We start from the raw sequence: 15,626 nt of genomic DNA on the forward strand, positions 1-15,626 counted from the left end.
AGATGATTAGGTTTAAGGAAAAGATGTTCCAGATTCATGAAGGATAGCTTTGAACTAATGCAGTAAGGTCACACTGGTTTGGGAAGTGACTGGTGCCTGTAGGTACACATTCCCCATGTGTGGAGCCTGGAGTGGGAGCTGTGGCTGCTGGACTGTGTGTCCATGGAGGAGGCTGCACAGATCCTTTCCTTGAAGGGCTCTGTAGCACTGGCAGTGGCAAACAGCAGGGAAGAGAGGAGCAGGGAGCGAGGCCAGCAGTTGTAGCTGATGTCTTGTGTGTTTCTAAACGTAATAGCACATGAATGCTGATGGGGAATGCAAGCGTAAGACTTGTATAAATGACAGCATTGGCTGGGGGAAATATTTCTTAGCTTACACTCTACCTATTTTCTGTCTATAACTGGTTTTGCTGTTCAAACTATGTGTAATTCTTTTTCACCCTTGCATATGGAATTTTAATCTTGAAGCATTTGTAGAAGAAAAAAGGGGCAAATACAACTCCTTGTTCACATTAAGCTTGAAAAATGTCTGCCTTTATTTCAAGCTAAAACTGAGAACTTCATTGATGCTTCCAAGTGGCTGTTTTGTTAGATTCCTCCTCAGTGCAGTGTATCTGTGTAAAAGAATAGTCTCAGTCCTTATCCAGCAGAGATTGCCCATTGATGACTGTGCCACCCATGAAGATGCCAATGGTGAGGTCTGAGTTACTGCATTTGTACCATTGGTAGGGTCAAAAAAGCTAATGGGCTTTAAAATTGCTGGCTCTTTCCTGCCTTAGATGCATACTCATTGAGAGAAAAACCTGAATCTTTTTTGTGTGGACTGAACCCACAACCTCCTCTTTGCTTAGGCTTCTTTTAAATGTTACATTTATCTTCATAGTTCTGTTGTGTGTTTTTATGAGCAAGCATGCTCTCCAGATAAACTTGCACTGGGAAGCCCTAGATAGGAATGCATATTTTTTTTCAGGACATTTGGCGTACTTGAGTGCCTGGCTAACAGAAGGATAATGGAGATGCATGGCAGGCAAAATAAGGAGCAATTTTGACATTTTCTGTAGAATGCTACCTTCTTGGAAATGCAGCAATGAGTGCCCTTTGAGTAATTCTTTCAAAACAGAAAAGTTAGGCAGGAAAAATGTTTTCCACCCTGTTTTCTGACACCTGGTATTATGTACTAGCAATGCAGAGAAGGTAAAGACTTAGGCTTGTCTACTAATATAATGCTTTCTGACAAAGGGCTTGCACAGTGGGAGGTGGCTAGTAGAAGTGATTTGGGGATTAACAATAAAAACTTCAGTAAGGAATTAAAGGCAGATAAATGCTTTCTGTCAGATTTTTTAAAAAGGAATTCATGTAAGGGATGGAAATCAGAGAAAGACTGAAACTTGGTTTACAGAATGAATTGAGACATAAGTGATGTAAATAATACACTTTAGGAGTGTGGATATCCTTTGAGTGCTCTTTGGATTGAAGACATTTTGATGATTAATTCAATAGTATCCTAGGTTTGTGGACTTTTTTTTCCCTTGTTTTTTCCTTAATTTGCAGCAAGTGATTTCTCACTGGATTCTGTACTGACAGTCCCCTAAATACTTTGGTCATTTTCTGTCTGTGACTGACAACCTCTGTGCTCATCTCAGTCTTTATAACTTTGGTTTTCATTCTGGTGTTTTGTGCACTCTAATGCCATTGCACTTCAGCCTTGCCATTGCATTTCTTTGTTTGCTCATATATTCCTAACCTTTTTTTGTTTCATTTTCCCCTTTATTTCTAGAAGCTGCTCTATTAATTTCTTAACCCCATCTTTCTTATTCAGCTTGCTTCCTAAGGCACATGTACAAGAATGCCTTGAGATCTGTCCTCGCTGTGTAATTTTACCAGAATGTGCCCTGGAGGCGTTTGCCCTGTGTTTGCTGGTGGTTTTCTTTTCTATGTTGGGTGTGCTGTGGGTTGAGCCAGGCTGGGGATGGTGAGTGCGACATAAGGGACTCTGTCTTGGTTAGCAAAGGGCACAACTGCCTTGCTTAGGTTTGCCACTTAAGTATGTGAGGTGATGGAAAATAGTTCCTAGATCTGCCCCTGCAGAAGAAGTTCCTCTTTGTTTCAGTTTGGCCCTGCCCTGTGTTTGAGGTAACTGGTTTTAAGTTTGCTGTGGTTCAGCAACATGTAGTGGTTGTTAGATAGAGGCTCAGAAATACCATTCTTGAATGTTTTCTGTGACAAACAGTACAATCAATGAGCTAATTTGATAGAAGCTTTAAATTGAATCCTTAGGTGTAACTGAGTTCTAAGTAGCACCTCTTTGAAACAGTAATATATTGTGTTCCTGCAGTTGGATTTGCCTCATTTCAAAGAAGCTCTTTCAGAACTTTCAGTTGTCTTATATTTTTAACAGGCTGGTGGGCATGCTGTAAAACAGCCTATCTGGTACAACACAAGCTAATGAAAAGCTGGAATCCTTTTTATGTTCTCACAGACGCTCCGGTTGTGCTAAACTTGATGACTATCACTGCAGGGTTGGAATCTTTATTACTGCACCAAGTGCAATCTGGTACTTGGAACAAAAAGATAAAAACCATTCGCTGTTCTAAAGTAATCTGTAAAACCAGTTACTTTGACTCTGCATCACCTTCCATGATTTATTGCTTGCAGTGGAAAAGCTTTGAATTTTTGGGGGAGTCTGTGAAAGTATAAAGTAGTTCAAATTTATTTGATGGCTTAAAAGGATTTCTATTCTTAATCTTGATGATCACTTATACTATGAATGCTATTGTGTAGCAAAATCTGCTTATTTTATGGTAGTATTCAGTTTATTTATAACTCCTTTCAAGTCTCAGCCTTGAGTTTTTGTAATAACTGTCCAGCATGTTCACAGACAACACACACATGAAATAAATTAATCAGTCACTGGCATTTTAAAAACCTTTTAATTAGCTTTAGCCATGGTCTTGCACTGTATAAAGTTTTCATCATCTAGTCCATCATCATAGTGCTTTGAAGTTTCAATAAAGGATCACAGTTTCAGGAAAATAGTCAGCTGTATGATACGTCTCTTTTTATAAGTGTTATATATGAGTATTTTAATTTTATTTTTTTTTTTTGCATGTGAGTAGAAGAGTCAAGAAATTCCAAGTAGATAACCTGCTTTTCAACTGTTATTTCTTTTGTGTCACAGTGGAAAGATGTATCTTCTAAAAATGTTACCTTTGACAAAATTAATTGTGGAAAGAGTATGCACATACTTAAATTTAAAAAACTCCTCAAGGTTTTGGCGATGTCAGCTTTAAATATCATGGAAGTTGCTTGAAAAGAAATTATCCAAGAACATAATTCAGAAATTTGAATATCCAAGAATATAATTCAGAAATTCAGTAATAATTTACCCATTATTACTTGAAAAGTTAATGGAGAAGGATAACAAACTTGCTGGCTTTGTTGCTTCAAGGCTAGATGCTTTAAATGAGTTTGACTTGAACACAGTCAAAGTTCAAAATACTAGATGCTGGAGTAGAAAATCACAGTAATACACACAAAAAAGAAAGTTTGTTTTTGCTGATTTACACTAGTTTAACCAATCTGCCTCTTCCAGTTTCTAAACCCTACAAGAATGTGGCTCATTGCTTTTATCTGCAGTTAGCATTTCCCTAACACTTCTCTGTGCGCTGTTACACGTCTGTTACAAATCATAGGGCAGGGCTATCAGTGAGCACTTGGGTCTTGTACAGATTTTTTACATTAGTGTTTTGTTCCCTCTTCAGCTGTAGTTGTGCAAGATAATGTGTTTTACCCAGAGGTGTTGAAGCTGATGATTGTTTAACTCTGTGCAAGTGAGGCAGGGTGAGTAGGTTATGTATAAAGAATCTTCCATTTTTCAGTAATGTTTCTTGGGGGGGGTGAAGGAATAAAGCACATTTTATATCTTGCTTTGTTTTAGAAATCCACAGAAAATGCAAATCATTAGAGAATGAACTGTCTAAAACAGGGAAATGAAAGTTTGCATTGGTATTTTTGCTACTTTTATTTGACTGTTGTTTCCACACTACTCTCCTACAGGTAGTTTGTTAAACACTTGCAATTTAAAACCAGCAAGATAATTATATACCAATACAAAAAAGTCATCCTTTCCAAAAAAAAAAAAAAGAAAACCCAAATGCCAACAACAACCTCCCCCCCTAACTTGTATTACTGCTCCACAGGAAACTGTTGTGCTGAAAGGAAGAATTAACTGGTCTTTCAACTTCAGCCTTTTTATTGTGAGAGGGGAGATCACAGAAGTGTTACCATGGGGAGAACAGCAGCGAAAGGTAAGGCCTGGTAGCTTTAATCCAAGAGAAAGAAAGTGGGAAACCTGTTAAATTCTGTTTTTGGAACTGGTGGGATATAACATGACAATTTACCATACTGTTAGATTAAGGAAGACAGTTTGTAATATCTTCTGAATATAGGTAAGTTCAAACTTCACATTGTTTTAGAATACATATGCTAAATTTGGCTGTCTTATGTTCTACAAGTTTAGTGAAAAGAATTCTGTCCTGTGACAGCCTTGAAATCATAACTGCACTCTGAAATTGAGGAATGTGTCTTGATGTGCTGTTAAATAAAACGTAGGGCTTTATTCTGGAGTTGCCTATAATTTAGCAGGATAATAACTAAGTACTGCAAAGAATCAAATTTTATCACAATGAATGGCATTAGCAACTGTCTTTGAAGATAAAATTAACATCTTAAAAGAAATTCATCCACAAGTACACGGTGTGCTGCAGAGGTGTGATTTCTGCTGTGTCATGTCTGCAGATGTTAATTGTGAGTTCAGAGCTAAAATAAAGAGTGAGACTTAAGAGGAAACAAGAGTGTTTTGGCTGGTGAAACAAAAAAATATATGGAGAGCAAAAGATCCACTCTCTGAAACCATGTTGTTGCTGCTTTGGAAGCTTCCAGATTGGTAATCCTCCTCCATAAAAGGCTACTAGCACTTCTGTACTTTCCTTAAGCTTACCACCTTCAACCCAAGCTGCTTTATGTGCTTGTGTGTTCCCTTGGTAAATAATTGTCTTTTGCTAGAATAGATTTTCTGTAATGGCAGGAGTCATCTGTTTAATTGTTGCACCAGGAGTTTATGGAGGAAGTCTGACCCCTTCTCTTGTAGGTTTTCTGCATGGCTGTTGTCTAAATATAGTCAAAGAGACTGGCTGTTCCAAACAGATAAGATAAGAATCCTGCTAGGGAAGCACAAAAAGAAAGGAAAGGAGAAATTTTCATATTCAGTCTGTCTGGATATCCTCAACTGTGTGCACTGAGGCTTGGTGAAAGGTGCTCACAACCCTGTGTAGTAGGCAGTGAGAAGAAGGCCCCTTCCTGAGCAATGGTAAGTCTTGGGCTTGTTTTAGTAAACTTCATTTCAGGGTGAATGTGTGGCATGGGAAGAGCAAAAGTTTTTGTCACCCAAAGGTATTTCACATACATCAGGAAAAGACAAGGGGTTTGTTTGAGAAGAGTGGTATCCTGCCATGTTTTGATGACCCAGAAGAGTTGAAGACATTGAGGTGGCTGAGAGATAGCTGCAGAAGTCTTGAAAGCATGACTATGAACGTCATTTTCCCCACAGTGGACAATGAACAAATAACAAGCCTTAGAAGACACACACACATGCCTTCCCTACATGTAGCGCACTATTCTGGGATGAAAACTACTGCTGTTAAAAAACATGATGTTTGCCATCCTTTAGACAAAACAACCATCTAGTTTGCTGAAAGCTTAAGTCTTGTAGAAAGAAGTTGTAAAGTTGTAAAGCTTCTCAGGCAAGAAACTGGAGTTCAGTATGGGAGGAAATACACCAGGATTATCTTTGCCCAGAGCTTTACCACTGCCTTCTCTGATTTTTTTTTTTTTTTTTTTTTTTGTCTTCACAAGTTAGTCAGGAGTCAGGATAGCTTTGTCCTTTTTTTTCCCTTTGTCTCTAACTTCTTAAGTGATAGATGTGGTTGCTCTTGCCTGTCTTCTGTTGAGTAATCTTATCAGCAAAATTCTGTGGTTACAGATAGGATGGAAGTAGTGTAAACACGTGGAGTTTTGAATCAGTAAGCAGAAAGCACTATGTTAAATAATCTTACTCTAATCTTGGCTTGTATCTAAAGCTTTAGCTTATGAAGTTCACTATAGAAAAGAAATTGTTGGTGAACAATATAACATGTTGCTTTTAAAATTCTAGTATATGCTGTACTCTTATCTTGCTGCCCTAAAAGAAAAATTTTTCATAGGGTATTTAGCCTTTGTATGTCATAGGCTAAATATTTATAGATACATAACAAATATAAAAATGCTATTACTTATAAGTAATACTTTATTTTCAAAGCTTTTTTTGAAATAGGTATCCTGTTCTTCATTGTTCTTTTAGAGAACTGAGTAGCATTTGATTAAGTCCATTTGATTAAGCAAAATTTCATTCTAGCTCTTGTTTTGGCAAATGATCTAACACATACTGTGTTTTACATTGAGAAATAAACTGAAACTTTTCCCTTTAGAAATGGATGGGGAAGATAGATGATGAATTAAGCTGACCTATTTTTTTTTGTTAGCATGAGCTTCAAGACTGTAGGACTAATAAGTCTCTTCTGTCTCCAATATATAAATAGAGTTCCTATTTTCAAGTAATTTTTTCAGGTTTCAAGGAATTAGCCATTGAATGTGGCAAGGAGCTGAATGTGCAACGGGATAAAAAGAAAATACTCTTTGTACATTACATTTATTTACAGGTACATATTCTGTCTTTCATTACCTCATTTTTTGAGGTTTGACCTCAAAGTTTGACCAAGATGAGGATCATGTACAGAGAGAATCATCTTGTTCAGCCCAATGATTTGAATAATAGCCTTCTGTCTAAATTTTTTTCTGTTACCTTTGGAAACTACATTTGTTAAAATATAGAATATTAAAATTTCAAATATTGATTGGCATGCATTAAAAAACTCCATGTGTTTTTAAAATATTAATATTTATAAAATTGGTTTTTAATAAAGTATTACTTTATTTATAGTTTTTTAAGAAATAAGCCATATTTTTTTATCCAGCCTAACTGCCAACATTGGAAAAAACATAGCTGAAAAAGGCTGGGAAGTATAGACTGTGAAGTAGTGACTGTGAAATGCAGACTGGGGAAAGTTTTCTGGGGTGGCAATAGATAGATAGAGGGTGTCTGATGTGGAAACAGGTTGCTGATTCTTCCTGCTAGTAACTTTGCATCTGTTTTTGCAGAACACTCCATCTTTGTAATGGTATTCCCAGCTTCCCACTGATGAAGGTTGGAATGCATAAAAGCAAGGGGATCCTTTGAAAGCAATCTTGGTTTTATTCAGGCTTATTCTTGGATGCTTCTGCATATGCTGGGTTTATTTGTGAGATTTATTTGTGCATTTTAAAGAGGAGATTTCTTACCATCAAAAACCAGCGATAGTGGCAGTGCTTTGTGTTTCCTGTGAATGAAAATGCCTCCACCTCAAATGAAATAGTTGTTTAAAATGCTATTGAGAAATCCACTTAATAATAGAATCATCTCTTCTTTTCTTGTATTTTTCTAATGGCTGATAAGAAAAATACATTTCCAGGAGTGTTTTGTTTCCACTTTCATATTTGCTATGATATTTTTGAAAGAGGCACTAAAGCTAGCTGGTACAGGGAATAAATAATTCATGTAGTGATTGTCAGCAAGAACACATGTGCTGTCCAGGCTACAGTTTTTTCACATTCTTTCACCTGTTCTTGATGTCTCTCATCATGAAAAGCTGTCATCTTGTTTTTAATCTGGCACTGTTTGGTAGATACTCTTTCACGACTCTGTCCTTTCAAGCTTTGGGTGTTTGCAGGAAGCAATTATTCTCTTCTTTCAGCGGAGTTCCACTTGACAGACTTACTGATTTCCTTTTTGGACATAGTCAGATTGGGAAGTTACTTGTTCTGCAAGCTGACAGCCTGATGTCTGCCTTAGTACTGTGACTGTTTGTGGGCAATACTGACTGAGGTTATAGAATGTGGCAAAAGGCCCTGCCATTGATCGCTACCTCCCAGTAGAAAATTAGCTGGATGCAGCTCAATCCCAAAGAGGCTGGATGAAATATATTTTCATAGGATGTAGGATGGAGAAGGTGAACGTTAGCCTTGCATCTTTTCAATGTTATTGAACTAGTTTTAGCTTTATCCCTTCTGAGATTCCCACAGGTAGTTGTAGGGTATCCACTTGTATGGATTAAAGCCCTGCTGCTGAGGAGGTACTGGGGTTAGAGCTCTGTAGGCCCTGTCCCAAATAATTTCAGCAGTTCCATCTGAAGTTGACCTTCATAAGCATTTTTTTTTTCAGGAACCTATATAATAGAAAATTTTCCAAAGCAAACTTCTTCCAAAAGAAAGAGCATGCAAATCAAGAAAAAAGATGAAGTCAAGGAGTAAACGTAGCATTTTGTTTCCTTTTCAAAGGACTTGGAGTTCTGCCCATGTCTGCTTTAGGAGAAAAGGGTGATATTTTTGCAGTATATTTTGAGCAGTTATGTAAGCTGTGCATTGATTTTGTAGGACTGTGAGATCTGGATTATTCTTGGAAGGTGTCGTGGTCCTGAGTACACTCACAGGCTTTAATGACCCTGACTCACGTGGGGCCTCCACTTCCCTGCCCAGGCCCCCATGTCAGCCCCTGCCCCAGTGATGCTCCAGCAGGGCCAGTCTCCACAGCCCTGGCCCCATGTCCCATCCCAGCCCCAGCCTGTCTCCTGGGACAGCACCCACTGCTCGGGCTGTCCCCAGTGCCACCCCCCAGTAGCTCCTGGACAGAGTGATGGGGTGGCTCTGGATGGCAAGGCCCTGCCAGGCTACCCCCCAAGGGTACCCTGGCCATTGCTGTGCTCTGACCAAAGGAGCATCACATCCTACCAAGCACAGAGCGAAGTGGATGGCTTATCCTCTCCTCACTGAGTGGTAGGGCAGGATTTTGGGACTGGTGACAGAGGACTGTCATGACTCAGCTCTTGCATTATTTGGCAATTTCCTGATAATGAAAGATGTGAGATGGAAGTGCTGAACACCACACGCTGCTTCTCAGTAATGGCAAGCAAGAAATTATTTACTTACAGAAAAGAAACTGTTAGGGCTTAGTTTTTTCTCCTGAACAACTCATTGTATTTCAAGTGTTTCTGTCACCAAATGCTTCACATTCTAGGTCAGGAGTGCTTTTATTTCAAGAGCAAGCCAATCAGTAACTGTATACTTAAAAGTGAGTGAATACAGCTACTAATAATTGACTACTAATGCAATATTGCAGAAAAAGTGAGCTTTCCCTTCACTTGTACCAGTTCAGGCTCAGTGGGATAACCCAAGGTGTGAGCTTGGCACAAGCCTTACAAGAGGAGCAGCCCCATTCTCAGTAGTGAGGCATTTGCAGACCAAGAGAGTTATTCTCCTATGCAGATCTTGATAAAAACAAAAAAGCTTTTTAGAGCTGAAAATGTACTTGCATTTTTGTAGTGGGGTCAGTATCGTATTTGAATTGCACTCAAGTCCAGGAGTGTCAAAAGCAGGTCACCAAACAATGTATTTTAGAAGGAATGAGTGGAACTGTCTCTCTCAGTCTTCTCCATTATAGCTGCCCAGCTCTCCTGCATCTCCCATCCATGCTGAAATCCATCAAAAATGAAATATGGCAGACTGGCCAAGATTAATGATAGAGAAGGTAGATTCTTCTGAGTGATTCTTTTAAATAACTGATGTGTGCTGAGATAGCTGCTTTTACTATTTGAGAATTTTATATTGAGGATATTGAGTATTAAAGGATCTCAATATAGAATGAAATCTTTAACTCAGAAATATGGTTTTAGGATGGGTTTGGGTTTTTTTCTTTGTTTCTCAGTTCACAGTGATCTGTGTATAACCAGATGCATAAAGATACCCAGTGATCTTTAGGATCTCAAATTTTGTGTAGGTTGAAGTAAAACTGTTTAAAAATAGGACATGATTGCTCTCTATGGAGCTGATACTCTGTATTCTGCAGCTAGATTTATTCTAATAATTGATATAAAGTAGTCAAAAGCTCTGCTTTTTCATGCTGTACTTTTCAATATATTTTGAAGGGAAAATAGTGTGGTGATTAAATTTACATACCATTTTGATTATGTACTGAAATTAATAAGATAAGTCAACAAGATATTCTGTATTGTTTGAAAGAATTCTGTGCTGTGTTGGACATAGTTATGATGTGAATATTACATTTATTATGTAATGGAATCTTGTCTTTTAGATTCAAAGAATATTAGAAAAGAGAAAGATGGAAAGAATCAGCAGGCAAACAACCCATCTTTAAAAAGTGGTAGGTATTGCAGCTGTCAGGTTCTTAGTTAAGGTACTCTTAAAAGAAAAAGTGTGTCTTTGAATTGCACTATTTTCTGACTTCTTTTTTTTGTTGGAATCTCTTGGGTTATTATGGTGGGTAGTTAAAAACATACCTTTGCTTTTGTCTAGCTGTTAGGAAAGTATGTTTTGATATAGAAAGTGATGGTTGAAACTGCTTGAGTTGAACCTGCTAGTTTTACTAGCCAAATAAGTACTCTTTGTATGTATAATCAAAGATGCTGTGGGAACTTCATTAATTTTAAACTGTTACTGATTTGTCTGTTCTTCTCCTCATGTATTTCTCAGCTCATGCCTTTTCTGCTGCAGTTACCTGTTGTTTCCTGGTGCCAAAAGAAGGATTTTCAGTTTAACAGTCTTGAGTTCTTAGGGTTGCTGACTGGATTAAATTTCCTGGGATTCTAATTTTACTTTAAATAATTGATGTGCAAGCAGAATTTGTGGGGTTTTTTTAGTAAACTGAGGAAAAGTGCACACTTACCAGAAATGATATGAATTCTTGGCTAACTTAGCCTCTGCAATGCACAGCAGGTGCCATGAGGCAGTGTATACATGAGATTGCTGTCAGGGTAGCTTCTGTGGTGGGCTGCAGTGAGACAACAGCAACATCCTTAGATATGCTTTGCATGTTCACGTTGTTTGTTTGAATTTGGACAGTGAGAAATGTCATGAGCAGTATTGACTAAAGTACAAAATCTCTTCAGGCGTTCTTAAAAAATGACACTGAATTATTTAAACTCTCACTCTGCTCACTTTTCTGTGCCCTCTGACTCCTGATAGATGGTCTGGTTCTTCTTGGGTCCCTGATCAAACATGCCAGGATACTGACACATTGGGTGGGTAGTTGAGGTAATGACTTTGCATAAAGATACAATAGCAGTCATAGAGCAGCCTTCAGCTGTCACATTTGCCAGAGCTAATTTTTTCATTTATTGGGATTCTGGCCATCACAGAATGGGTAAGGTTGGAAGCAAGCACTGGAGGTCATCTTAGTCCAACCTACTGCTCAAGCAGGATGCCCTAGAGCACATTGCTCGGGAAAACTGTCCAGAAAACTTATGAGTATCTCCAGAGGAGGAGAATCCACAACCTGTGCAGGCAACCTGTCATCTTTATTTGTCCCTGTTACTTTGAGCCAGAAAAGGAAGCATATTTGTCTCTTTTTCTCTCTTCTGCAATGTAAAATGAGGTCCAGTCAAACTGGACTCAGTGTGTCTGTTTTAAATAATGTTGTCTGACATGACAGAGTGCTGTAAGACACCACCAGCAAAGTGCTCTTCATATGTGGATAAGATAACCATATTTCATGAGTCACTGGAAAATGTCCATGCCTCCTCCTGCAGTTGAGAGCAAGGTGTTGAAAAAGCTTTGTGGAGAAGCAGTGCTAAGCAGACAAACCTCATTCTGTGTTCCATGTTCTTGACTTGGTTTGTGTTGTTATCCTAGTGTCTGGGAACTGAACTTCTCATGAAATCTAGGCTCAGCTTTGTCAGACAGACAGGAGTTTCTTGCAAGATCTCTGATTTTCTGCAGATGAAATAATTTTTATTCTGTGTTGTTGCTTGTTGGTGGCAAAGGAGCAGAAAGAGCCTCTTGATGCTAGATGAAGATGCCATACAATGCTTTGGGCTAGCAACTAGGAAGTCTCCAGAGTTTCCAGGGGAATGTGTGATAGGAAAAGTCAAAGAGGAGATACAGAGGTGTGAGAAGAATGGGTTAAAAAAAATAGGCTGAAGCAAGTAGAGAAGGACATGAGGAGGAGAAAAATTTTAATTGAAGGATCACAATATATACAAGAGGTACAATGTATAAAGCAGAGTATGAAATACCTTACATGTAAACTGCTGCATTTGAAAGAGTGTGTGAACAAAAATTATAAGGAAATCTCATCTTTGAAGAAGAAAGATTATGGGATGAAGACTAGAAAAGAGGCATCTCCATGTCCAAAGTCTCATATGGGTGCCAAGGGAACCTAGGGGTGATCTGAGAAGACATGACTTGTTCCATCTGCCCAAACAGTATTAGGCTATGGTGATACTGTATTATATTAACCTGAATAAACCACGACCTTAAACCTTCTACCAATCTGCAAGTGACAATTCATAGTTTAAATCTTTAGTTAAAATTTTGTAAAACTTTTTACTTTCACTAAACTAGAGAATTACATATGGTGAAAAAAGATGGGGAGCACTTCAGCGAACCGGGCATTCACTTATTCGTGGCAGCAGATGTGACACGTCCAGGGGTGCTGAGGCAGGGGACTGATGTCACAAGGAGGCTTCTCGCTTCTTTTGGAGAACTTGTAGTGATTGAGGAAGTTTCACCATGGCTGGAGAATGTCAAATAGTACACACTTGTCAAGAAGGACAAGATGGGAGCACTTGGGGGGAATTACAGACTGGCCTGCCCAATCTGTCTTCAGGAAGACTATAAAGAAAATATTTCTGGAAGCCATTTCCAAGCAAATAAAGGACAACAATGAGGTTAGGAACAGTGGAGGTGGATTTGTCAAGTGTGTGAACTGTGCATGCCATTTGTGCTTAGTTACTCTGGAAACAATAGAGAGCAATGAATGTTCATGTCAACTTTAGCAAAGCTTTCTCTACAGTTTCTGTAGCATCCCTTCAGCCAAACTGGTGAGATGTGATTTGGATAGGTGGATGAAAAATTGACTTGACTGTCAAGCTGTGCAAGGACCACCTGTCAGATAGCAGCTAGTGGCATTTCTTAGAGGTCAGTACTAGGCTGATGCTGTTAAAGCCTTACTGTCAGATGGGGACGATTGGACAGAGCGCACTGGCAGAGCAGTTTGTGGGTAACATCTAATGGGGAGGAGTAACCAGTAGGCTGGAAGGCAGGACTGCCCTTCAGATGGACTTGCCAGTGCCGGGGAAATGGCATGGCAGGACCGGTGAATGCCGAGTCCTTCTCGGCCGCGGGCAGAGCGGAGCCGTGCAGCAGCCCGGGCGGGAAGCGGCTGCCTGGGAAGGAATTTCGCGGGAGAGGCGCCGAGCCCGGCGGGCAGGCGGAGAGCGTGGGCCGGCAGCGCGCCCTTGTGGCCAAAGGGCTGCACTGCAAAGGGACCCTGCGGCAGCGGGCCGGGAGGAGGCGTCCGCGCTGCTTTGGGAATTTGGGAGACTGTCTGCAGAGCTCTCTTCAGTTTCGAGCTGCACAGTACAAGGAAGGCGCTGCTGTACTGGAATAGGCTGGCTTGAAGTCCTGCAAAAAATTAAAGGAGCCGGAATGCAAAAAACTGGTGCTGAAACCAGAAGGAATGTTTCTTTTTCAGCTGAAAGAAAACAAAGCTTATGGGAGAAGGCCATGCTGTCTTCAACTACCCATCAGTGGATTGAAAGGGGACGGAGCCAGGCTCCTCTCAGAGCCACTGTGGAAGGAGAAGTGACAAATACTGGCTGGAGCATAAGAGATTCCTCCTTGGTGCAGAAATCTTCGCATTGAGTCTGGTGGACCCTGGAAGAGCTGGAGGTCTCCTGAGGCCCCTTCTAGCTTGAGTTACTTTGAGATTGGCAGGTTTGACAAGAAGTGATAGGGTATTGATACAGCATTGAAGAGAGCATCAAGGGTCATTGACCCGTGGGTCAGTGCCAGTAATGCAAACAACTGTGACATGAACTCAGTCCCTTCATTTTTAAATTAGTCAGTCTTTCTACCATTGTTTCTTGCTTTGAATCACTGTTTAAGAGCCTCACTCCTATGTGGGTTTTAAACTAATATTTTTTTTCATTTACGAAAGGTTCTAGTGACCTTCTAGTTTGGGTTTTGTTTTGTTCCATTTCCAGTATATGCTGGTTTGCTCTTCAGCATAAAATTTTCTAGTTTTTACTTTCCTGGTGGGTTATAAAGTTGTGGCTGTTGCATAACGGTCTTTTCTTAAGCTGTTTTATTCAGCCTGCAGATTTGAGTGTGAAAAGAAATGCAAATTAAATTATTTAGTATGAGCTAATTTTCTTAAGGATTTCTAGTTGTCAGAAGCTGCATGTTTTCAGGTCTTTAGAATTAGAAATACGTATAATACAATTGCTTCTTTACCTGTGCACACTGAGAATATGGAGAAGCTTTCATGTAGATATTTTTTCAATGTGCTTATCTTTCTAGAGATGTATCTTACATGTTGCAAACATACATGTGTTTCCTTTTTCTATAACTGCAGTAATTAAATGATAATTAGCCCCATCTCTGAGAGCTTGGCTATAATTTAATACAGTGTATCTTCACAGGTGGAGAGCTTCTAATTTTAACTCCAGGACATTTCTGCTTGATGCAAGAGCTTTTGATAGCCAGGATTTAAAGCAAAGAGCTAGGCAATGTTTTTTTCTCTTGGCTTTATGTGTAGTTGGCTGCTTACCTTCTCTTTCTAGTAAATGTTCTGTTACCTTCTGTGTTTTTCTAGTAAATGTTCCCTTGAAAAAAATAAAATTGTTTCTTTCCCTCTGTATTTTTGGTCACATCACAAAATTTACCATCCTGTTATTCAGATAATTTGGGAAATGTTCCTATATAATTTTTTGGAGGAGGTGAATGACGGTTTGTCCTGGTAAATGCGGTTTCACTGAAGTATTTATATTTGTACAGTCCTTAATGAGGCTGTGCATGACTTCAGCTTTTACATCATGTTAGATCTGAGACAGCTGGGACACAACTAATGTTTTCTTTTGTCTAGATTTAATTACATAGACTTAGGTACTTTACTAAGGTAAACTCTGATTAGTTTTTTTTTTCTAAATCAGAAGGCGACCTGAAGTGGCAGCTTTATTATTGGAATCCAAGAAGAATTTTTATAAGATAAAACCTTGCTATCAGTTCATAAAATTTAATTTTTGCACCCTCCTTGGCTTGTTAATGAAAAGAGTGACGAATCTGGAGGCTGCTTTCTGGGGAAAGCTCTGAAGAGCTATTTCTGCCTTCCTGAAATACAAATATATGCTTAAGTTAATGTATCCTGCCTTTTGTAAGTAATACAAGATCAGTTTTACTAAGTAAATGTGTGAATAAAATTTTCATTCCAAAATAGGTGGAATTCCAAGATGTTATGTAAAAGTGTCTTTGTTACCAGCCTGCATATATTCCAGACCACAAATTAACAGCTTTTGACATTTTACTGACTTATTACTGACTTCTCACATTGCTGACAAACACATGGCTTCTGCGGTGGCAAGGACAAAGGACTCTTACACTTGAGTCTGTTTCACGAAAACCCAGGATCTCAGCAGGCTGAGG

General features: G+C 39.1%; 1 protein-coding gene across 1 annotated transcript in view; it reads left to right on the top strand.

Annotated features, from left to right (window-relative positions):
- Positions 1-4,197: 4,197 nt before the first annotated feature.
- SCML2 (Scm polycomb group protein like 2) overlaps positions 4,198-15,626 on the top strand; it is a gene marked incomplete at its 3' end in the record, with an annotated part of 56,255 nt that continues 44,826 nt past the window's right edge. The window contains exons 1-2 of the mRNA XM_084224051.1: positions 4,198-4,306; positions 10,279-10,347. Of these exons, the coding sequence (XP_084080177.1) occupies positions 4,285-4,306; positions 10,279-10,347 (91 nt within the window). The 5' untranslated portion in view covers positions 4,198-4,284. The remainder of the gene's footprint in view (positions 4,307-10,278; positions 10,348-15,626) is intronic.

This window comes from Fringilla coelebs (assembly GCF_963513975.1).
Source record: "Fringilla coelebs genome assembly, chromosome: 2".
Lineage (NCBI taxonomy): Eukaryota > Metazoa > Chordata > Aves > Passeriformes > Fringillidae > Fringilla > Fringilla coelebs.